Raw genomic sequence first — 26,796 nt, forward strand, 5'->3', positions numbered from 1 at the left:
TCTGTAATGAGAAGGGGTGTGGTCTAATGACATCAACACCCTATATCAGGTGTGCATAATTATTAGGCAACTTCCTTTCCTTTGGCAAAATGGGTCAAAAGAAGGACTTGACAGGCTCAGAAAAGTCAAAAATAGTGAGATATCTTGCAGAGGGATGCAGCACTCTTAAAATTGCAAAGCTTCTGAAGCGTGATCATCGAACAATCAAGCGTTTCATTCAAAATAGTCAACAGGGTCGCAAGAAGCGTGTGGAAAAACCAAGGCGCAAAATAACTGCCCATGAACTGAGAAAAGTCAAGCGTGCAGCTGCCACCATGCCACTTGCCACCAGTTTGGCCATATTTCAGAGCTGCAACATCACTGGAGTGCCCAAAAGCACAAGGTGTGCAATACTCCGAGACATGGCCAAGGTAAGAAAGGCTGAAAGACGACCACCACTGAACAAGACACACAAGCTGAAACGTCAAGACTGGGCCAAGAAATATCTCAAGACTGATTTTTCTAAGGTTTTATGGACTGATGAAATGAGAGTGAGTCTTGATGGGCCAGATGGATGGGCCCGTGGCTGGATTGGTAAAGGGCAGAGAGCTCCAGTCCGACTCAGACGCCAGCAAGGTGGAGGTGGAGTACTGGTTTGGGCTGGTATCATCAAAGATGAGCTTGTGGGGCCTTTTCGGGTTGAGGATGGATTCAAGCTCAACTCCCAGTCCTACTGCCAGTTCCTGGAAGACACCTTCTTCAAGCAGTGGTACAGGAAGAAGTCTGCATCCTTCAAGAAAAACATGATTTTCATGCAGGACAATGCTCCATCACACGCGTCCAAGTACTCCACAGCGTGGCTGGCAAGAAAGGGTATAAAAGAAGGAAATCTAATGACATGGCCTCCTTGTTCACCTGATCTGAACCCCATTGAGAACCTGTGGTCCATCATCAAATGTGAGATTTACAAGGAGGGAAAACAGTACACCTCTCTGAACAGTGTCTGGGAGGCTGTGGTTGCTGCTGCACGCAATGTTGATGGTGAACAGATCAAAACACTGACAGAATCCATGGATGGCAGTCTTTTGAGTGTCCTTGCAAAGAAAGGTGGCTATATTGGTCACTGATTTATTTTTGTTTTGTTTTTGAATGTCAGAAATGTATATTTGTGAATGTTGAGATGTTATATTGGTTTCACTGGTAATAATTAATAATTGAAATGGGTATATTTTTTTTTTTGTTAAGTTGCCTAATAATTATGCACAGTAATAGTCACCTGCACACACAGATATCCCCCTAACATAGCTAAAACTAAAAACAAACTAAAAACTACTTCCAAAAATATTCAGCTTTGATATTAATGAGTTTTTTGGGTTCATTGAGAACATGGTTGTTGTTCAATAATAAAATTAATCCTCAAAAATACAACTTGCCTAATAATTCTGCACTCCCTGTAGTCACAATATAAACTCATGGCAGTGCACCAGGGTGGTGCCTATAAAGGCACCTTGGTCGTCACTTCAGACGCAGATCGATTGACACCACCTACTGATGCGCAGAGGTACAGCTCAAGATTTTCCAGATCCAGTCCAAGGCCTGGGGAATATACTAAGGTAAGAAATGTGCGGTTAGACAGAGTTTCTACCAGAAAAAGCATTAACAATGGTAAGTAACGTTTTCATTTATACATAGTCTACAAATACGTATAGGAAAAATCCCCAAGCCCAGATAGCCTACCAATTCTTCAGCCTAGTGAATTAAAATAAGACCCTATCTATGGGGCCTGTTCTGAGTCCCACGATTTTTACGAGTGTGAAAAAATGGATGAAGGAAACGTCATCACCTGGCTTGAACCCACTTCCCCAAACATAGGTATATAAAGAATGAAAGCATAGAAACTAATCAAATGAATTCATTTGGACTCAAAATAAATACTTCAAACAGCCTCCTGGGTCGATAAAAGAATTGTAATTTATGGATAAATGCTCTGAGGAAGCTATAGGCAAGATAGGCATTGTAATTTCAATAGCTCTAATGGCCAAATGATTGACAATGCTTAATTGATTATACAGTTATAGAACTTTAGCAATTTGGATGATAAACTGAATGGGGAAGAACCACTAATAAGCAAATAAACTAAAATTATATGGTACAACAGATGAAATTGTGTATTGTGATTGTTTTCACCAATATGATTGCAACTATCATTTGACTCAATGAGGAGATGCACCAAGGATTAGTCAATAAAAATCTTTACCTCATGATTGTAGATTTTACCAAGGTGGTTTTCGAGATAGGAATGTGAAATAACTTTCGGGTGCAATTTAACGAAATATTAAAATGATATGAAAAACATATTGCTCACTCCGCTTTCTGACCAGGCTTAAATATGCAAATTTTACATTATGTCTGAAGGATTTTCCATAGGGAACTAGCCCAGGTTGCAGTACTGATTTCAGTCAGCTTGGAATAAATTGAACTTCTTTTTCAAAATTCTGCAAGCTTGATGGAAACATGGAATGCTAAAAAAAAATTAAATAGAAAATTGTTGGAAAACAAATTTGCTAAAAGCGGTCTTCCCATAAAAAAGAACACACAAGGAAAACTTGTTTATAGCTCAAGAAATAACACTTGTGTAAAAATTATTTAACATTTTTTATTGAGAACTTTCAACCGCAAAATGTTTGTCAACTTAGCAGGCAAAATTTCAATTATGTCCACTCCTCAACTGAACCCACAACATTGTGGTGTAACTGGAAAGTGACTGCTCAGGTTGGGAACTGAGCATTGAGATCATTGTGTGCACCATCCATTAGAACATATCACCCTTCTTCCAGTATTTAGAACTACAGGTTGATAGCTTTTCTTTCATGGATTTAACTTTCTAGAGGTCTTAGTGAGGATACGTCTAGGATGTTTAAATCAGTAAATTGCTTAAAACTGTTTAAATCTTTAGTCACAATGTGTTCGAAATCTAGTAACTTTCTAGGTAATAGATATTTCTCATGGTGTAAGCAGTTAATGATACTTTTTTCTGTGTGCAATTTTATGGTCTGTTTATTCATTTGGCCATTCAGTGTTTTTTGGCTTTCTGATGTATAGCCTAAGCTAAGCTTTGTCCTATTTGCAAATTGTACTAAACAAACTATTGCTCTGAAAAGCCTCTATGACTCACATTATTCCTCTGGCGGGTAATCCATTGGAGTAGATTTAAAAAATAAAAGACAATCCAGACCAACCCAGTTTTCGAGAACCAAGCTAAAGCCTTACCTTCCTTGCCCCTGCTGGTATGTACCTTCTCCCTTGACCACTTTTTATTCATTGATAAAACTGGCACTGCACAATGATCCTCTTCCTTGGTTCCCTCCTTTGCCCCTTCCCACCCATCACTACAACACTACTTTAAAAAAAAAAAAAAAAAAATCCACCAGTGAGTTTGGACTAAAACATACAATGACAGTTGAAGACAATTGAAAGAGTTTCTGTATGGGAGAGGCCAGTGATGTGAAATTGTTTTGTTTTACAGGTTATACTAGCCTGTAACTCCGGACCAGCCCTGAATGATGTGACATACAGTGAGTCCCTCATTGTCACGGAGCGGATTGCTGCAATGGACACAGTGATAAAGTAGGTGCCATTTTGTTCTTCATGCCAGAGGGGAACCTGTGAGCATCCCTTCTCGACTTGCGTCATCTGTAAATGCCCCATTTCCTTTAACCTGAGGCTGCTATTAAACCACAATATATGTATTTGAAGTTTTTGTATAGCACGGAACTAGCGAAAGGCTCTGCAACAGTGAACAGGGTTAAAGTTATAGATACGGTCAGTGATGGTTTAAGGGGGGAGTTTGTGTTGGAAATGGGATGTAGGCTGTTGCTGTGTTTTGAGGTAGTGTTCTTTAAAGAGGTGTGTCAGCAGTCAGTTCTTTTCCAAATGAGAACAAGGTTAGGGTGCTTCTAATGGATGTGGATATGTTTTGCCTAAGTCTCCGTGCATAGATGAAAAATAACATAAAACCTTCAATCCTAAGTGTCTTCCTTCCTTCTTAATCCTTCTCAATTACCTGGGATCTCGCCCACTGCAAACCAGTTGGACTTTAGATCAGCTTGCAGTAATGCTACTAAAACCACAGGTAAATAATTATAGGACTGCATTTGATACGTGGGCTGTTGCCAACAAAATAATTTTCTTGCTTTTAACCGGTATTAACTTGTGCAGCACAAGTACATACTCTGTTAATACCAGGGCTTAGTTGCTGTTTAAGAAATATGTAAATATTCATAGCAATAAAGGGTTTACCTTTACCCTATACTGTTGACTCTATACTATAGAATCGGCTGTTAGTGGCTAATAAGTTTGGAAGTGATTGATGCAATATGTAGATTACAACTTTGATTGAAGGTATTATGTGCAGTTTAGTAGGCAGCTTAGCTGATTTCAAAAGATATCAATAGGTCAAGGAAGAGTGTATACTGTGTATATTTTAGTATTGTCTTAAGACAAGGAGCATGGGAAACATAGCATAGCATAGGATTGGCCATGTCAAGCCTCTAGGTTGACTTAAACCATTAGAGACAATGGACCCTTTTCACAAAGATAAATATACTAAAGTGTAAATTAACTCCTAGGGGTAGACGTTCATGTTCTCCTCTCTCTGGTGGAGACTCTCAAACCAGGATTTAAGAACATAAAGTTACAACTCGTACCTTTTCACTTGTTGTAGGCCAAGAGCTCCGCCACCATGGTGATCTTCCTGTTGGAAAAGTTTACTATTAAAGTGAAAAATGCTAAAAATATTTTAATACAAATAAATATCTGTTTTAAATCTAGAACTAATACCATATAGCACACTAACTTTAAACAACTTAAAATTTAAATATATTTAATTTGTAATTTTCAAAAACTAAATAGTTTTAAAAGGATTCCTAATAGTCATAAATTCTATTTATACTTAATATGCATTAAAATGTACTAAAATGTATCTGTAGCATTAATTTAGTTTTAATTGAACAAGTTTAATTAGAAATTAGTTTATTACATTTTATAATATATTGTGTGTGTGTGTGTGTGTGTGTGTGTATACATATGTTCGATGGCATGTGTAGCTGCAGATACACATGCTGTGCACATCCCGCCATCTGGTGTTGGGCTCGGAGTGTTACAAGTTGTTTTTCTTTGAAGAAGTCTTTTCGAGTCACAAGACCGAGGGACTCCTCCCATTTCGACTCCATTGCGCGTGGGCGTCGACTCCATCTTAGATTGGTTTTTTTCCGCCATCGGGTTCGGACGTGTTACTTTTCGCTCTGTGTTTCGGGTCAGAAAGTTAGTTAGAATCTCGGAAAAAACTTCGGTCTTGTTTGCGTTCGGTATCGGGTTAGTTACAACAAATCAACACCGAATTTTGAAGAGCTCCGGTGGCCCTTCGGGGTTTTTTCGATCCCCCGTCGGGGCCTGGTCGGCAAGGCCACGTGTGACTTCAAGGCTGATGGAACGGACCCCATTCCGCTTCTGTCCAAAATACCATAACAAGTATCCGTATACGGATCAGCATCTGGTATGTAACTTGTGCTTGTCCCCAGAGCACAAGGAAGATACTTGTGAGGCCTGTCGAGCGTTTCGGTCCAGAAAGACGTTAAGAGACCGAAGAGCCAGAAGACTGCAGATGGCGTCGACGCCGACAGGACAAGAGCTTTTCGAGGAGGAAGAGAAAGCTTTCTCTATCCACGAGTCGGACTCGGAAGAGCTCGAGGCCGAAGAAATGCCGAAAACCGTGAGTAAGACGTCAAAACATAAGACTCACGAGAAGTCAACAAAAGCCCAGGGGACGCCACCGCCAACAGGCCATGGCTTAACCCAAAAAATAGGTGACCGAACCAAGGCACCGAAAAAGGGCACGCTGGTGTCGAAGTCATCCGACTCCGGTCGAGATACCGCCACACAGCAATCTCGGACCCGAGACATCGGCTCAGAGAAATTTCGGCACCGTGACAGCGGCACCGAACAAATTCGGCACCGAGAAACCACCACACCGAAAATTACAAAGGTTTCTTCGGAGCCTAAAAAGACGTCCGAAAAAGTTTCGGTTCCGAGACATCCAGCCTCGGAGCCGAAAACAGATTCCTATACAGAAGAACAAGGATTGTCCTCCCAAATGCAAAAACATAGATTTGGAGAGGAACTTCAAGCTGTAGAGCCAGACTATACTCAAAGGAGGCTCCACATTCATCAAGACACAGGGAAGATAACCACTCTTCCCCCAATTAAAATAAAAAGAAAACTTGCCTTTCAAAAAAAGGACAAGGAGCCACAGGCAAAGGTGGCAAAGAAAACAACTCCACCACCGTCTCCACCACCATCAGTGCACACATCACCAGTAGCAACTCCTCCACTGATGCACTCCCCGACTCATACTGCCATGAGTCAAGATGATCCCGATGCATGGGACCTTTACGATGCTCCAGTATCGGACAACAGCCCAGACCCGTACCCTGCCAGGCCGTCCCCTCCTGAGGACAGTACATCTTACACACAGGTGATCGCAAGGGCAGCTTCTTTCCATAACGTCACCTTGCATTCCGAACCAATTGAGGATGACTTTTTGTTTAACACGCTATCCTCCACTCATAGCCAATACCAAAGACTACCTATGCTCCCAGGAATGCTAAAACATTCAAAACAAATCTTTCAGGATCCTGTTAAAGGCCGAGCCATAACTCCAAGGGTGGAGAAAAAGTACAAGCCACCGCCAACAGATCCTGTTTATATTACAACCCAGTTAACACCAGACTCAGTAGTTGTCGGGGCAGCTCGTAAGAGAGCAAACTCTCATACCTCGGGGGACGCACCACCTCCAGACAGAGAGTCGCAAATTTGATGCTGCGGGCAAAAGGGTTGCAGCACAAGCAGCAAACCAATGGCGCATTGCCAATTCACAAGCACTTTTGGCAAGATATGATAGAGCTCACTGGGATGAGATGCAACATTTGATAGAACACTTACCCAAGAAGTTCCAAAAAAGAGCACAACAAGTGGTGGAAGAAGGACAAAGTATCTCTAATAATCAGATACGGTCTTCAATGGATGCAGCAGATATGGCTTCAAGGACAGTAAATACTGCAATAACAATAAGAAGGCACGCATGGCTGCGCACGTCAGGTTTCAAGCCGGAAATTCAACAAGCCGTGCTAAATATGCCATTTAAGGAACAGCAGTTGTTTGGGCCGGAAGTCGACACTGCTATTGATAAACTCAAGAAAGACACTGATACAGCAAAAGCCATGGGCGCACTCTACTCCCCGCAGAGCAGAGGCACATTTTGCAAAACACCTTTTAGGGGAGGGTTTCGAGGACAACCTACAGAAACCACAACATCACTAACAAGGCCCACTTACCAAAGCCAATATCAGCGGGGAAGTTTTCGGGGGCAATATAGAGGGGGACAATTCCAAAGAAATAGAGGAAAATTCCAAAGCCCCAAAAAGTCCTCAAAATAAGCAGTGACTTACAAGTCACACATCCCCATCACATAACACCTGTGGGGGGAAGACTAAGCCAATTTTACAAACATTGGGAGGAGATAACAACAGATACTTGGGTACTAGCAATTATCCAGCATGGTTATTGCATAGAATTTCTCGAATTCCCTCCAACAATCCCACCGAAAACACACAGTATGTCAAAACAACATATAAATCTTCTAGGATTAGAAGTTCAAGCATTGCTCCAAAAAGAGGCAATAGAATTAGTACCAAAACAAGAACTAAACACAGGAGTTTACTCACTGTACTTTCTGATACCCAAAAAAGACAAAACTCTAAGACCTATACTAGATCTCAGAATATTAAATACATACATCAAATCAGACCACTTTCACATGGTTACATTACAAGAAGTAATCCCACTGCTCAAACAACAAGACTACATGACAACACTGGATCTAAAGGATGCATATTTCCATATACCAATACATCCTTCACACAGAAAGTACCTAAGGTTTGTATTCCAAGGGATACATTACCAATTCAAAGTGTTGCCATTCGGAATAACGACTGCGCCAAGAGTTTTTACAAAATGTCTAGCAGTAGTAGCTGCACATATCAGAAGGCAGCAAATACATGTGTTCCCGTACCTAGACGATTGGTTAATCAAAACCAACATGCAAATACAGTGTTCACAACACACAAATTATGTCATAGAAACCCTACACAAACTAGGTTTCTCAATCAATTACTCAAAGTCACACCTTCTGCCGTGTCAAACACAGCAATACCTAGGAGCAACAATCAACACAGTAAAAGGAATTGCCACTCCAAGTCCACAAAGAGTCCAAACATTCCACAATGTAATACAAGCCATGTATCCAAACCAAAAGATACAGGTCAAATTAGTAATGAAACTCCTAGGCATGATGTCTTCATGCATAGCCATTGTCCCAAACGCAAGGTTGCACATGCGGCCCTTACAACAGTGCCTAGCATCACAGTGGTCACAGGCACAGGGTCAACTTCTAGATCTGGTGTTGATAGACCGCCAAACCTACATCTCGCTTCAATGGTGGAACAGTATAAATTTAAACCAAGGGCGGCCTTTTCAAGACCCAGTGCCACAATACGTAATAACGACAGATGCATCCATGACAGGGTGGGGAGCACACCTCAATCAGCACAGCATCCAAGGACAATGGAACATTCAGCAAAGACAGTTTCATATAAACCACTTAGAACTGTTAGCTGTGTTTCTAGCGCTGAAAGCATTTCAACCCATAATAACCCACAAATACACTCTTGTCAAAACAGACAATATGACAACAATGTATTACCTAAACAAACAGGGAGGAACACACTCGACACAGTTGTGTCTCCTAACACAAAAAATATGGCATTGGGCGATTCACAGCCACATTCGCCTAATAGCACAATTTATTCCAGGGATTCAGAATCAGTTAGCAGACAATCTCTCTCGGGATCACCAACAGATCCACGAATGGGAAATTCACCCCCAAATACTGAACACTTACTTCAGAATGTGGGGAACGCCACAAATAGATCTATTTGCAACAAAAGAAAACTCAAAATGCCAAAACTTCGCATCCAGGTACCCACAACATCAGTCTCAAGGCAATGCCCTATGGATGAACTGGTCAGGGATATTTGCGTACGCTTTTCCCCCTCTCCCACTTCTTCCATATCTAGTAAACAAGTTGAGTCAAAACAAACTCAAACTCATACTAATAGCACCAACATGGGCAAGGCAACCTTGGTACACAACACTACTAGACCTTTCAGTGGTACCTCATGTCAAACTGCCAAACAGACCAGATCTGTTAACACAACACAAACAAAAGATCAGACATCCAAATCCAGCATTGCTGAATCTAGCAATTTGGCTCCTGAAATCCTAGAATTCGGGCACTTAGACCTCACACAGGAATGTATGGAGGTCATAAAACAAGCTAGAAAACCTACCACTAGACACTGCTATGCAAATAAGTGGAAAAGATGTGTTTATTACTGCCATAATAATCAAATTTAACCTTTACACGCATCTGCAAAAGAGATAGTAGGATACTTACTACATTTGCAAAAATCTAAACTAGCTTTCTCTTCCATTAAAATACATCTTGCGGCAATTTCAGCTTACCTGCAAATTACGCACTCAACTTCATTGTTTAGGATACCAGTCATAAAAGCGTTTATGGAAGGCCTAAAGAGAATTATACCACCAAGAACACCACCAGTTCCTTCATGGAACCTCAACATTGTCTTAACACGACTCATGGGTCCACCTTTTGAGCCCATGCACTCTTGTGAAATGCAATACTTAAAGTGGAAAGTTGCATTTTTAATTGCCATCACATCTCTAAGAAGAGTGAGTGAAATTCAAGCATTTACCATTCAAGAACCATTTATTCAAATACACCAAAATAAAGTTGTTCTACGGACCAATCCTAAATTTTTACCAAAAGTAATCTCACTGTTCCACTTGAATCAAACGGTAGAATTACCAGTGTTCTTCCCACAGCCAGATTCTGTAGCTGAAAGAGCACTACATACATTAGACATCAAAAGAGCACTAATGTACTACATTGACAGAACAAAACTAATTCGAAAAACAAAATAACTATTTATCGCCTTTCAAAAACCTCATACAGGAAATCCAATTTCAAAACAAGGCATTGCTAGATGGATAGTTAAGTGCATTCAAACCTGCTATCTTAAAGCTAAAAGAGAACTGCCTATTACACCAAAGGCACACTCAACCAGAAAGAAAGGTGCTACCATGGCCTTTCTAGGAAATATTCCAATGAACGAAATATGTAAGGCAGCAACATGGTCTACGCCTCATACATTTACCAAGCACTACTGTGTAGATGGGTTAACTGCACAACAAGCAACAGTAGGTCAAGCTGTACTAAGAACATTATTTCAAACTACTTCAACTCCTACAGGCTGAACCACCGCTTTTGGGGAGATAACTGCTTACTAGTCTATGCACAGCATGTGTATCTGCAGCTACACATGCCATCGAACGGAAAATGTCACTTACCCAGTGTAAATCTGTTCGTGGCATTAGTCGCTTCAGATTCACATGCGCCCACCCGCCTCCCCGGGAGCCTGTAGCCGTTTAGAAGTAGATCTTAAACATTTGTACATTTGTAAATATATTACTTGAAACTTCATTATGTACATACGCATTCACTCCATTGCATGGGCACTATTACTAGCATACACAACTCCTACCTCACCCTCTGCGGGGAAAACAATCTAAGATGGAGTCGACGCCCATGCGCAATGGAGTCGAAATGGGAGGAGTCCCTCGGTCTCGTGACTCGAAAAGACTTCTTTCAAGAAAAACAACTTGTAACACTCCGAGCCCAACACCAGATGGCGGGATGTGCACAGCATGTGAATCTGCAGCGACTAATGCCACGAACAGATGTACACTGGGTAAGTGACATTTTCCATATATATATATATATATATATATATATATATATATATATATATATATATATATATATATAATTCACCAAAAGCATTCACTGCACTCCATGAAGTTTCAATAGTGCCTATTTATTGATGCCAAAGTAACAACCACCAACGCGTTTCAACTCCCCAAGGAGTCTTGTTCACAGTGAGTGAGTCCCTTTTCCCTTTTGCTATTTATACCCCATAGTGCTTCATTATTTACAATGCATCCTGGATAATGTAGTTTCCAATTTTAAAAAAAAAAAAAAAAAAAAAATGTAATTTTTCTAATTTTAAATACAATTACTAAAACTAAAAATAAAAGGTAAAAAATAAAATAAGACTACAAATATCCATAACAAATACATACGGTAGTGCTAATAAAAAATCACATTCCTCCTAATATAATACTTATTGCGTGTGTTCACCTCTAGAGTGCCTCTTCATTCAGTTTCTAATTCATAACTTAATCCTATTTATATGTACCACTGATCATTTCCTATATTGTATTGCACAAAAAAGCTGTATGTGAGTGACACAAATTTCCTTATAATATCTATTCCATTTTCATATATATATTTAGAGATGGTATCACTATAATGTTCCAGCATTTCTAACTAAGACATACCCATATGTCGTTAATGACCTTGAGAGATTTAATAAATTATTTGTTAAGTTCTACTCTCTCGATCCTAGGTAAACACATATCAATTTTCTCCAATGTAATCCCTATCATTATTCAACTAGGATATCAAATGCTTTTCATACTATTTTGTCAGTGGCCTACCCGCGTGAGTGCCATTGTTATCACATATTTAACCATTTGTCAGAATCAAAAATGCACATGTAATTCTTCGTCCATATTCAATCCATAGGGCATCTTCGTGCAGAGCTGGATAATAAATTTGCTCTCCATTTGTCTAAGTTTCCGAATTCTATTCTTCTTGAAAGGCTAATTTCCTCTTAGGCTTTAGAGGAGGTGCTGTTATAATTCTGCCAGTGTCTTTGTGGATGTGAATCCTGGCTTGCTTTTCATCTATTGCCTCCATTTGTGAGTGTTCCTCAGTCATTTTATGGCTTTCATTGAGTGCTTGCGAAAGTCCATGTTCCTCCATATTAATTGGCCTTTTCGGCTCCGAAGCTGTTTTTTTTGGTATTGAAAGGCTCGGGTGGATGATGGCCTCAGCTTCGAAAACAATTTGAGGTTTCGACTCGAAGGATCGATGGTTGCTGGACTTGGAGACAGTGCTTCGGCTTGAGTCCGAAGGCTTAGGTGGTGTGGCCTTTTTCGGTGCTGAAGTTGTTGGTTGGTCACCGAAGGTCTTTTTACGGGTTGAGCCATGGCCTTCTGGCAGTGGCGTTCCCAATGCCTTATGTTTGGGCTTGGCTGGGGCAGGCGTCCTCACGTGCTGTCCTGCAGTGACCGGTCTGTCCTCCTCGGACTCGGATCCGGATCCTCGAGCAAAGACCGCCGTGTGCATGATCTCCTCCACGACGTCGAGACGTTCGGTGCTCTTGGATGCCATCTCGAGTCTCTGTGCTCTTCTGTCTCTGAGCGTTTTCTTTGAATGGAAGGATCTGCAGGCCTCGCAATTTTCTTCCCAATGGTCTGGGGAAAGAGATTACAGACGAGATGTTGGTCCGTGTAGGTAAATTTTGCGTGGCACTGAGGACAAAAGCGGAACGGGGTCTGGTCAATGACGCTTCCATGCGGTCGGCCCGACCAGGCCCGAGTTGGGCGCGGGCGCCCCGAAGGGCAAGTAAAGATGTTTGACCCGACAGTACCGAAGCGTCAATGGAAGATGGTATGCAATCAAACCAATACCAACGAAAATCAGAGTTTTAAAACTTCGGAGCGAAAAAAAACATGTCCGAACCAGATGGCGGAAAGAAAACAATTTAACATGGAGTCGATGCCCATGCGCAATGGAGCCGAAGAGGAGGATTCACTCAATCCTGTGACTCAAACACTTCTTCAAAGGAAAACAACTTGTAACACTCCGAGCCAACACTAGATCGCAGACTGTGCATAGAATGTGAATCTGCAGCGGAACATGCCACAAACAGATCTGCTCCGGGTAAGTGACGTTTTCCATATATTGCATGGACATCTTATTTTCTTACTATATGTATGTACATATACATTTCTTCACTCCTTACTTCACCCTCCTGCGGGAAAACAATCTTAACAAAGGACTTGATGCCCATGTGCACTAACACAGAGAGGAGGAGTCCCTTGATCTCGTGTCTAGAAAAAGCTTCTTTGAAGAAAAACAACTTGTAACACTGCGAGCCCAACACTTGATGGCGGACTTATGCAAAGCATATGAATCTGCAGCACTACATGCCATGAACAGATGTACACTGGGTAAGTGACATATATAATATATCTAAAACAGCTGGTTGTAAAGGCAGAGCACTCTTTCTGCTGGTGCAAACGTGGGAATCAGACCAATCACCCTCAAATAGTAACACCAAAGGCACTGCACTCCCGGAGGAAAGTTGTAGCACTTCACTATTTAATATAGCAGGCAAATGACGACATGTCTCTTCCAGATCAATTTCCAGTTCCACTACACGTTTCGACTTGCGTCTTCATCAGGTGGTTCTGATAAATGTTCAAGCGTGGTCCCAAATTGCCTGCATTTATATTCACTGAGGCATGATGGTACATGTAGTAAAGTTGTCTAAACTGCATGGGAGTCACTGGAAATTGATCTGGAAGAGACATGTCGTCATTTGCCTGTTTTATGAAATAATGAAGTGCTACAACTTTCCTCCGGGAGTGCAGCGTCTTTTGTGTAACTATTTTAGGGTGATTGGTCTGATTCGCACATTTGCACTAGCAGAAAGAGTGATCTGCCTTTAAGACCAGCTGTTTTGAATATTTTGTACAGGCGGAGCACCCGGTATGAAGATTACGTAAATGAAGGCGAGAAGGAGATACTGATCTCTGGTGTTTCGGTATTTGTCCAGGGAAGATGGAGATATTTATCGGACTTCCCAAGCACCTATGCCTCAATGAGTGACTTCAATTACCGTGCGGCTCGGTTCCGAGTCCGGAGGCATGAGCATTTTATATTTGGAAACACTTTTGAATGACATGAAGTGATCCTGGTTCTGCAAAAGTGGGAGTAATGGCTGTTAATTATTTAACTTGTTGATAACTTTTATCTGATTAATATTGCACGGTGCAAGAAAACTTTATATTTGGGTGTAATATTACAACAAGCAACAGCCTGAAATAACTTTATACACTGTGACTCCCATGCAATTTAGACAACTTTACTACATGTACCATCATGCCTCAGTGAATATAAAGGCAGGTGATTTGGGACCACGCTTGAACATTAATCAGAACCACGTGATGAAGACGCAAGTCGAAAAGCGTAGTGGAACTGGAAATTGATCTGGAAGAGACATGTCGTCATTTGCCTGTTTTATTAAATAATGAAGTGTTACAACTTTCCTCCTGCTTTTTGTGTAACTATATGTTCGATGGCATGTGTAGCTGCAGATACACATGCTGTGCACAGTCCGCCGTCTGGTGTTGGGCTCGGAGTGTTACAAGTTGTTTTTCTTCGAAGAAGTCTTTTCGAGTCACGAGACCGAGGGACTCCTCCCACTTCGATTCCATTGCGCATGGGCGTCGACTCCATCTTAGATTGTTTTTTTTCCGCCATCGGGTTCGGACGTGTTCCTTTTCGCTCCGTGTTTCGGGTCGGAAAGTTAGTTAGATTCTCGGAAAAAAACGTCGGTATTGTTTGCGTTCGGTATCGGGTTAGTTAGAACAAATCGACACCGAATTTTGAAGAGCTCCGGTGGCCCTTTGGGGTTTTTCGATCCCCCGTCGGGGCCTGGTCGGCCCGGCCACGTGCGACTTCAAGGCTCATGGAACGGACCCCATTCCGCTACTGCCCAAAATGCCATCACAAGTATCCGTATACGGATCACCATCTGGTCTGTAACTTGTGCTTGTCCCCCGAGCACAAGGAGGATACTTGTGAAGCCTGTCGAGTGTTTCGGTCGAGGAAGATGCTGAGAGACCGAAGAGCCAGGAGACTACAAATGGCGTCCACGCCGACAGGTCAAGATCGTTTCGAGGAGGAAGAAGAAGCTTTCTCCGTCCGCGAGTCGGATTCGGAAGAACTCGACGCCGAAGAAACAACCAAAACCGTGAGTAAGACGTCGAAAATCAAGACTCACGAGAAGTCTACAAAAGCCCAGGGGACGCCACCGCCAACAGGCCATGGCTTAACCCGAAAAATAGGTGACCCATCCAAGGCACCGAAAAAGGGCATGCTGGTGTCGAAGTCATCCGACTCCGGTCGAGATACCGCCACACAGCAACCTCGGAGCCGAGACAGCGGCTCCGAGAAACTTCGGCACAGAGACAGCGGCACCGAAGAGTTTCGGCACCGAGACACCACGCCGAAAACAAAGAAGGTTTCTTCGGAGCCTAAAAAGACTTCCGAAAAGGTTTCGGTTCCGAAACAGCCAGCCTCGGAGCCGAAAACTAGTTCCTATACAGAGGAACAAGGATTAACCTCCCAATTACATAGATTTGGAGAGGAGCTTCAAGCTGTAGAGCCTGACTACACACAAAGAAGGCTTCATATTCATGAGGACACAGGGAAGATAACCACTCTTCCCCCAATCAAAATAAAAAGGAAACTTGCCTTTCAACAAAAGGACAAGCAACCACAGGCAAAGGTGGCAAGGAAAACAACCCCACCACCGTCTCCACCACCATCAATACATGCATCACCAGCCACTGATGCACTCACCAGCTCATACCACAGTGAGTCAGGATGATCCCGATGCATGGGACCTCTACGATGCTCCAGTGTCTGACAATAGCCCAGACTCTTATCCTACAAAACCGTCACCACCTGAGGACAGTACATCCTATACACAGGTGGTCGCAAGGGCAGCCGAGTTTCACAATGTCTCCTTACATTCGGAACCAATTGAGGATGACTTTCTCTTTAACACCCTATCCTCCACCCATAGCCAGTATCGATGCCTTCCCATGCTCCCAGGAATGCTAAGACATTCAAAACAAATTTTTCAGGATCCAGTTAAAGGCAGAGCCATAACTCCAAGGGTGGAGAAAAAATATAAGCCACCGCCCACAGATCCAATATATATTACAACACAACTAACACCAGACTCAGTAGTTGTGGGGGCAGCTCGTAAGAGAGCCAACTCTCATACCTCAGGCGACGCACCACCTCCAGACAAGGAGAGCCGCAAATTTGATGCTGCGGGGAAAAAGGGTTGCAGCACAAGCAGCAAATCAGTGGCGTATTGCCAATTCACAAGCACTTTTGGCAAGATACGACAGGGCTCATTGGGATGAAATGCAACATTTCATCGAACACTTACCCAAGGAGTTCCAAAAAAGAGCGCAACAGGTGGTGGAAGAGGGACAAAGTATCTCAAATAATCAGATACGGTCTTCCATGGATGCAGCAGATACAGCTGCAAGGACAATAAACACTGCAGTCACAATACGAAGGCACGCATGGCTGCGCACTTCTGGGTTCAAACCGGAAATCCAGCAGGCTGTGCTCAATATGCCGTTTAATGAACAGCAATTGTTTGGGCCGGAGGTAGACACTGCCATCGAAAAACTCAAAAAGGACACCGATACAGCCAAAGCCATGGGCGCACTCTACTCCCCGCAGAGCAGAGGCACATTTCGGAAAACACCTTTTAGGGGAGGGTTTTGAGGTCAACCCACAGAAACCACAACCTCACAAACAAGGCCTACCTACCAGGGTCAATATCAGAGGGGAGGTTTTCGGGGGCAATTTAGAGGGGGCCAATTCCCAAAAAATAGAGAAATTCCAAGGCCCCAAAACCCCTCAAAATAAGCAGTGACTCACAAGTCACACACCCCCATCACATAACACCTGTGGGGGGAAGACTAAGCCAATTTTACAAACTTTGGGAGGAAATAACAACAGACACTTTGGTCTTAGCAATTATCCAGCATGGTTATTGCATAGAATTTCGCCAATTCCCTCCAAACGTCCCACCGAAAACACACAATATGTCAGAACAACATATAGATCTTCTAGGACTAGAAGTTCAAGCATTGCTACAAAAGGACGCAATAGAATTAGTACCAATTCAACAAAAAAACACAGGAGTTTACTCACTTTACTTTCTAATACCCAAAAAGGACAAAACTCTGAGACCAATACTAGATCTCAGAACACTAAATACCTACATAAAATCAGACCACTTTCACATGGTCACGTTACAAGACGTAATCCCACTGCTCAAACAGCAAGACTACATGACAACATTAGATCTAAAAGATGCGTATTTCCATATACCAATACATCCTTCACACAGGAAATACCTAAGGTTCGTATTCCAAGGAATACATTACCAATTCAAAGTGTTGCTATTCGGAATAACAACTGCGCCAAGAGTTTTTACAAAATGCCTGGCAGTAGTAGCTGCACATATCAGAAGGCAGCAAATACATGTGTTCCCGTACTTAGACGACTGGTTAATCAAAACCAACACACTAAAACAGTGTTCACAGCACACAAAATATGTCATACAAACCCTTCACAGGCTAGGTTTCTCCATCAACTACGCGAAGTCACACCTTTTGCCGTGTCAAACGCAGCAATACTTAGGAGCGACAATCAACACAGCAAAAGGGATTGCCACTCCAAGTCCACAACGGGTTCAAACATTTCACAAAGTAATACAGGCCATGTATCCAACACAAAAGATACAAGTCAGAATGGTAATGAAACTACTAGGCATGATGTCTTCATGCATAGCCATTGTCCCAAACGCAAGATTGCACATGCGGCCCTTACAACAGTGCCTAGCATCACAATGGTCACAAGCACAGGGTCAACTTATAGATCTGGTGTTGATAGACCGCCAAACATACATCTCGCTTCTATGGTGGAACAGTACAAATTTAAACCGAGGGCGGCCTTTCCAAGACCCAGTGCCACAATACATCATAACAACAGATGCTTCCATGACAGGGTGGGGAGCACACCTCAATCAACACAGCATCCAAGGACAATGGTACATACATCAGAGACAGTTTCACATAAATCACTTGGAAATGTTAGCAGTATTTCTAACGCTGAAAGCATTTCAACCCATAATAACCCAAAAATACATTCTTGTCAAAACAGACAACATGACAACAATGTATTATCTAAACAAACAAGGAGGGACACACTCGACACAGTTGTGCCTCCTAACACAGAAAATATGGCATTGGGCGATTCACAACCACATTCGCCTAATAGCACAATTTATTCCAGGGATTCAGAACCAGTTGGCAGACAATCTCTCTCGAGATCACCAACAAACCCACGAATGGGAAATTCACCCCCAAATACTAAACAATTACTTTCAAATTTGGGGAACACCTCAAATAGATCTATTTGCAACAAAGGAAAACTCAAAATGCCAAAACTTCGCATCCAGGTACCCACAAGATCAATCCCAAGGCAATGCTCTATGGATGAACTGGTCAGGGATCTTTGCATACGCTTTTCCCCTTCTCCCTCTCATTCCATATGTAGTAAACCGGTTGAGTCAAAACAAACTCAAACTCATACTAATAGCACCAACATGGGCGAGGCAACCTTGGTACACGACACTACTAGACCTGTCAGTAGTACCTCATGTCAAACTACCCGACAAACCAGATCTGTTAACACAACACAAACAACAGATCAGACATCCAAATCCAGCATCTTTGAATCTAGCAATTTGGCTCCTGAAATCCTAGAATTCGGACACTTGCACCTCACACAAGAATGTATGGAGGTCATAAAACAAGCTAGGAAACCTACCACTAGACACTGCTACGCAAACAAGTGGAAAAGATTTGTGTATTACTGCCAGAATAATCAAATTCAGCCATTACACGCATCTCCAAAAGATATAGTAGGATATTTACTACATTTGCAAAAATCAAATCTTGCTTTCTCTTCCATAAAAATACATCTCACCGCAATATCAGCTTACCTACAAATTACTCATTCAACTTCACTATTTAGAATACCAGTCATTAAAGCGTTTATGGAAGGCTTAAAGAGAATCATACCACCAAGAACACCACCTGTTCCTTCATGGAACCTCAACATTGTCTTAACAAGACTCATGGGTCCACCTTTCGAGCCCATGCATTCTTGTGAAATGCAATACTTAACGTGGAAAGTTGCATTTTTGATTGCCATCACATCTCTAAGAAGAGTGAGCGAGATTCAAGCATTTACCATACAAGAACCATTTATTCAGATACATAAAAATAAAGTAGTTCTAAGAACAAATCCTAAATTTTTACCAAAGGTTATCTCACTGTTCCACTTAAATCAAACAGTAGATTTACCAGTGTTCTTCCCACAACCAGATTCTGTAGCTGAAAGAGCACTACATACATTAGACATCAAAAGAGCACTAATGTACTACATTGACAGAACAAAACTAATTAGAAAAACAAAACAACTATTTATTGCCTTTCAAAAACCTCATTCAGGAAATCCAATTTCAAAACAAGGCATTGCTAGGTGGATAGTTAAGTGTATTCAAACCTGCTATCTTAAAGCAAAGAGAGAGCTGCCCATTACACCGAAGGCACACTCAACCAGAAAGAAAGGGGCTACCATGGCCTTTCTAGGAAATATTCCAATGAACGAAATATGTAAAGCAGCAACATGGTCTACGCCTCATACATTTACCAAGCACTACTGTGTAGATGTGTTAACTGCACAACAAGCCACAGTAGGTCAGGCTGTACTAAGAACATTATTTCAAACTACTTCAACTCCTACAGGCTGAACCACCGCTTTTGGGGAGATAACTGCTTACTAGTCGGTGCACAGCATGTGTATCTGCAGCTACACATGCCATCGAACGGAAAATGTCACTTACCCAGTGTACATCTGTTCGTGGCATGAGTCGCTGCAGATTCACATGCGCCCACCCGCCTCCCCGGGAGCCTGTAGCCGTTTAGAAGTAGATCTTGAACATTTGTACATTTGTAAATATATTACTTTAACCTTTATTATGTACATACGTATTCATTCCATTGCATGGGCACTATTACTAACATACACAACTCCTACCTCACCCTCTGCGGGGAAAACAATCTAAGATGGAGTCGACGCCCATGCGCAATGGAATCGAAGTGGGAGGAGTCCCTCGGTCTCGTGACTCGAAAAGACTTCTTCGAAGAAAAACAACTTGTAACACTCCGAGCCCAACACCAGACGGCGGACTGTGCACAGCATGTGAATCTGCAGCGACTCATGCCACGAACAGATGTACACTGGGTAAGTGACATTTTCCATATATATATATATATATATATATACATACATACATACATACATACATACATACATACATACATACATGTATTGGTTACCTCTAGGTAGTTAGGTAGGCAGGCTCCCGCAAGAGTAAGTGCTCTGATTGGCTGCCAGCACCATAAGTAAAAAATGGTACTGGCAGTCATTACAGGGCTCAGGGATTTAGTTCCCTCTCCTGAAATAAAAAAAAAAAAATGAATTGGTATAAGGGGGCAGGGTAGGGATACCCTGACCTCCCATTGTCCCCATAGGCGGGCAAGGAGGACCCAGAGGCAGAAAATGCTGCGATCCTGAGATACTCCTGTGTTATAGAGAAACAAATGGGTCACGGGTCACATTTAATTATCTTATGCCCCGGGGAGCTTACCCCCGGGAATGATTTAATCTAGGGAAGAGGTGCTGTGTAGCTTCCCTCCCTGAGCCTCCAGAGAGCCCACCCCCAGGGCGGACATTACTTTTTATGCAAAGGGGGGCTATGCAGCCGCCCTCCCCGAGAGGTCCTGGAAGCCCAGCCCTGGGGTGGATTACTCTAAGGGTGGCTCCCTGAGCCATTAATGGTCCCGGGGACCCCATCCCCGGGGCTTACTCAGTTGCTTTGTCCTGGGAGTCCACCCCCAGGACATAGCGGTTTCCCTGACCACAGTGGTGCATTTACAGATCTCCTGCCGAGCTGAAGCAAACACCAAGTCTGCACCAAGCGGACGGGAGCTTCAGAAATGGTTTCCTGCTGGGAGCGGACTTTAGATCTGCTTCCATGCCCGCAGTGATGCAGGCAAGGAAACAGACCAAAATATTGTTCTTGCCAGCAGGGAGCAGCATGCAGAGTTGCTTCTTGAGGATGGTAGAAATGTTGGCTCCTGCCGGATGCAGATTGGGGCTCCCCCTGTGGCCCCCAGCAGGAGTATGATGAGTGACCAGAGTGGGTACTGGGGCACCCACGTTTTTGTGCAGGGCTGTAGAGGATGAGGGAGCTTGGGGCCAAAATTGGCCCGGGGAGGGGGACTGCGTGCGGCCCTACCCCCAAATATGATGCTGGTCTCTTGGGATGAGGTCCCTGGAGCCAAAGTCAGCCTGGGGAGGGGGACCACATGCCCCCACCCCATGACATTTACTCTGAACGCTTAAGTATAGGGTCCTGGGGCTGAAAGGAACCCAGGGAGGTAGGCCCCATGCCCCCTACCCTAAACAATAATGGCAGGCCTTAGGGGATGGAGTCACCAGGGCCAGAATCGGCCAGTAAAGGGGGACCACTTGCAGCCCTCTCCTTAAAAAAACACACACAAAAAAAAATACATAGCCGTGTGGGATGTGGAGCCTAAGGAGCTTTATGTAGGAGGGCCTAGCAGCCCCCCTCCCCTTTTCTTTTTTTAGATATATGTCCAGACCTTGGGGATGGGGTTCCCGGGACCTAAAGAAGTTTGGGGTGGGGAGCCAAGTGACTTCCTCTCCCCTTTATTTAAAAAGTGGCCCTGGATGATGGGTTGCCCAGGGCCGATAATGGCTCGGGGAAGAGGGTGCCATGCGGTCCCCCTCCCCTTTAATAAAAAAAATACAGGCCCGGGGGGGATGGGGTCCCTAAGGACAGACCAAATGGCCAATCCGCCAGTGCGCTGTAGGGATTGCATTTACGTGTGTATTACTTTACGTTAAAAAAACAAACCTAGAAATTCACTGAAAAAAACAAGGTTAAAGTAACATTATAGTTAAGTGTGATCAAAAGATGTGGGTCTTTTTCTTTTTCTTTTTTTTTTTTTAAACTTTAGAAATTCCCTGAAAAAAACAAGTTAGTTGCAGCATAGTTAAGTGAATATATCAGTGATAATAATAAAGTTTTGAACTAAAAAAAATAGACAGAAATTCACCAGTTATAGTTAGGAGCACTAACTAAAACATGCGCCCGCCATACAGTGCTTATAACATCAGTTATGACATCACTGATATTTGACATCTCAAATTATATAATTGATGACATCATCCAAGGAGTGTGTGTGTGTTAGTTTTATACGTTATACATTGAGGAACTACCATATTACTTTTTTGCCTAATTTGTAAAACCTTTGTCCAGCTAATGCATCATTGATGTGTAGAGGTATTGAACAAGTTATACTTTGCACTGAAAAGTAACACTGTGTGCAGGTGACAGTTGACTTGTTCATTATGTTCCGCACAAGTTTTTTGGTACTGCAGAAAAGGTTTCCAGCAGAGCAGGCTGCTACTTACTACAAACTAAGTATTGTAAGCAGCCTTGAGTTATTAGACCCAATCTTCTCAGCATGACAATTTCTACTCAACATAGAAAACCGTGTGCACAGGCACTATCCCTATGTATATGCGCATTTTTAGCTTCAGTAGATGGGCTATCTGTATGAAGACTGCAGGTAGTATGAACTTCAGCATCTTCAGATCTTGGTTATTTTAAGTAAACAGTCGCTTTTAGGACAGGTTTTGCATGGAACGTACACTGTGCCTTTTAATACTCTATAGTGTATTTCTCATGCGAGTAAACTCTCTCCATAGAGTACTCAGTGTTAACAGTACCCACTTTTCTACTTGTTTGAACTTCATTTATCAATGTAGATTTATTGACTATCAGGGGTTTGCTACAGGTAAGGACTGTCCATAGTAGTTATGTTATAGGGCTTCAGTGTCTGGAGGAACTTGGTTTTGCAAACAGCACAAGCTTGTTTTACCCATGGGGGTTTCTATGTTTGATAGCAGTAAAGACACTTCATAATATTCTGAGCCATTTTGCACTTTCATGGCTCTAATGCTATAGCTGTGTAATGCGCAATGTGTACAAAAGAAGCCTGGATGATGTCATTAGTGTCACTGACATATTCACCTGTTTTTTTGTTTTGTTTTTTCAGTGAAGAAACCAAAAAAAAGTGTATGTATGCGTGTGTGTGTGTGTGTGTGTGTGTATATGTGTGTGTATATATGTTCGATGGCATGTGTAGCTGCAGATACACATGCTGTGCATTATCCTGCCATTTAGTGTTGGGCTCGTAGTGTTACAAGTTGTATTTCTTCGAAGAAGTCTTTTCGAGTCACGAGACCGAGGGACTCCTCCCTTTCGGCTCCATTGCGCATGGGCGTCGACTCCATCTTAGATTATTTTCTTTCCGCCTTCGGGTTCGGACGTGTTCCTCTTCGCTCCGTATTTCGAACCGGGAAAGTTAGCTATTTATCGAAAGAGAGTCCCCATACAAGAATCGGTCTTGGACGACTCCGAAAGTGAGCAACCGACGGCACAGCAAAAAACTGTGAGTAGAACTGCCCCGGCCAAGACTCACTCCAAAATCATAAAGGCCAAGGGGATGCCACCGCCAACAGGCCATGGCTTAACCCGAAAACACGGTGACCAACCATCGGCACCGAAAAAGGCCTCCCAACAGCCGAAGACATCCGACTCTAGTCGAGATACCGGCTCCGAACCATCTCGGCACCGAGAGTTCGACACACCCAAAGTGAAAAAGGTTTCCTCAGAGCCGAAAAAGACTTTTCCGAAACCTTTGGTGTCGAAAAAGGCAGCCTCGGAGCCGAAAATAGGCTCCTACACAGAAAAGCACGGACTTTCCAGCCAAATGCAAGAGCACAGATTTGAGCACGAATTAAGTATGAGAGAGCCAGACCATATTCAAAGGAGGCTGCACATCCAGAAAGAGACTGGTAAAATTCAAACTCTTCCTCCAATAAAAATAAAAAGAAAGCTAGCATTTCAGGAGTCGGAAATGCAGCCAAAGGCAAAGGTGGCAAGAGACAAAACACCACCACCAAGGTTTTCACCACAGCCTTCTCCACTGCACTCACCGCAGCTGTCCCCGGTAACAACACCCCCAATGCAGTCACCAACACACACGGGGATGACACAGGATGACCCCGATGCATGGGACTTACATGATGCACCGGTCTCCGACAACAGTCCCGATTGTTACCCGGCAAGGCCATCACCTCCAGAGGACAGCACTGCATATATGCAGGTGTTATCAAGAGCAGCTACTTTCCACAATGTAGCAATGCATGCGGAGCCAATAGAAGATGACTTCTTATTTAACACCTTGGCATCCACCGACAGCTCTTATCAAAGTTTGCCAATGCTCCCAGGCATGCTCAAGCACGCCAAACAGGTGTTCCAGGACCCAGTGAAAGGCAGAGCTATCACGCCTAGGGTGGAGAAAAAATATAAACCTCCCCCAACGGACCCTGTGTTTATAACACAGCAACTAACACCAGATTCGGTGGTCGTGGGAGCGGCCAGAAAGAGGCCAAACTCCCAATCATCAGGGGACGCACCACCGTCTGACAAGGAAAGTCAGAAGTTTGATGCTGCGGGCAAACGAGTGGCGGCACAGGCAGCCAATCAATGACGGATTGCCAACTCGCAGGCTCTGCTGGCTCGCTACGACAGGGCACACTGGGACGAGATGCAACATATAATAGAGCACTTGCCCAAGGAACACCAAAAACGTGCCCAACAGGTTGTTGAGGAAGGACAGGCAATTTCCAACAACTAGATAGAGTCTGCACTGGACTCTGCAGACACAGCAGCACGGACAGTGAACACTGCGGTAACCATTCGCAGGCATGCATGGTTACGGAGCTCAGGGTTTAAACCTGAAATCCAGCAAGCTGTGTTAAATATGAAGTTTAACCTGGAACAATTGTTTGGGCCAGAGGTGGACACGGCAATCGAGAAACTAAAGAAGGACACAGACACGGCCAAAGCCATGGGTGCGCTCTACTCCCCACAAAGCAGAGGCACTTATAGAAGTCCACAGGTTAGAGGGAGGGTTCGTACCCAAACCCCAGAGCCTTCCACCTCACAAGCCAGACCCACCTATCGGGGGCAGTACCAGAGAGGAGGGTTTCGAGGATCATACAGGGGTGGACAATTCCCAAAAGCAAGGGGGAAATTCCAAAGCCCTAAAACACCTCAAGCCAAACAGTAACTTCAATGTCACAAACCCCCAACACCAGTGGGGGGGAGACTTACTGCATACTACCAAAACTAGACAAACATAACTACGAACGCATGGGTCCTAGCCATTATCCAACATGGTTATTGCATAGAATTCATAAATTTCCCACCAGATGTGCCCCCAAGAGCACACAATATGTCCAAACAACACTTAGGCCTGTTACAGCTAGAAGTCCAAGCATTGTTACAAAAACAAGCAATAGAACTAGTACCCAACCATCAAAACGGAACAGGTGTCTACTCCCTGTATTTCCTAATTCCAAAGAAAGACAAAACGTTGAGACCCATATTAGACCTCAGAACGCTAAATCTCTACATCAAATCAGATCACTTCCACATGGTAACACTTCAAGACGAGAATCCCTTGCTCAAAAAACAGGACTACATGTCAACGTTAGATCTCAGGGATGCATATTTCCACATACCCTTACATCCTTCTCACAGGAAATACTTAAGGTTTGTAATCCAGGGCGTGCATTACCTATTCAAGGTGTTACCATTCGGGATAACAACAGCCCCAAGGGTATTTACAAAATGCCTTGCAGTAGTAGCCGCTCATATAAGGAGACAGCACATGCACGTATTCCCATACTTAGACGACTGGTTAATAAAAACCAGCACTCAACAACAGTGTCTTCTTCACACACAATACGTTATAGAAACTCTACACAAACTAGGGTTCTCTATAAATGACCAAAAATCACATCTACAACCATCCCAAATACAACAATACTTGGGAGCAACACTCGACACACAAGGCGATTGCCACTCCAAGTCCACAAAGGGTACAAGTGTTCCAGAATATAATATTAAACATGCAGCCAAACCAACACTACCATGTGAAGTTTGTAATGAAACTTCTAGGCATGATGTCTTCATGCATAGCCATTGTCCCAAACGCAAGACTACACATGCGGCCTTTACAACAGTGCCTAACAAGACAATGGACACAAGCACAGGGTCAACTGCAAGATCTTGTGTTAATAGACCGCCAGACACACTTCTCGCTTCAATGGTGGAACCCTATAAATTTAAATCAAGGGTGGCCATTCCAAGACCCAGTGCCTCAATACGTGATCACAACAGATGCTTCCATGATGGGGTGGGGAGCGCACCTCAACCAGCACAGTATACGGGGACAATGGAACATTCAACAAAAACAACTGGACATAAATCATTTAGAATTGTTGGCAGTGTTTCTAGCATTGAAAGCATTTCAACCACTGATAGTCCACAAACACATTCTTGTCAAAACCGACAACATGACGACAATGTATTACCTCAACAAGCAAGGAGGGACACACTCGTCACAACTGTGTCTCTTAGCACAGAAAATTTGGCATTGGGCAATTCACAATCACATTCGCCTAACAGCACAATACATACCAGGGATTCAAAACCAGTTAGCCGACAATCTCCATCGAGATCACCAACAAACACACGAATGGGAAATTCATCGCCAGATCCTACAAGATTACTTTCTACGCCGGGGAACACCAAA

General features: G+C 43.2%; 1 protein-coding gene across 1 annotated transcript in view; it reads left to right on the plus strand.

The window, feature by feature from the left end:
• The window catches only part of PANK4 (pantothenate kinase 4 (inactive)), a 362,653-nt gene that overhangs the window by 269,499 nt on the left and 66,358 nt on the right, over nt 1-26,796 (plus strand). Inside the window, exon 17 of the mRNA XM_069240981.1 lies at nt 3,506-3,606. Coding sequence (XP_069097082.1) covers nt 3,506-3,606 — 101 coding nt within the window. The remainder of the gene's footprint in view (nt 1-3,505; nt 3,607-26,796) is intronic.

Source organism: Pleurodeles waltl, chromosome 6, assembly GCF_031143425.1.
Source record: "Pleurodeles waltl isolate 20211129_DDA chromosome 6, aPleWal1.hap1.20221129, whole genome shotgun sequence".
NCBI lineage: Eukaryota > Metazoa > Chordata > Amphibia > Caudata > Salamandridae > Pleurodeles > Pleurodeles waltl.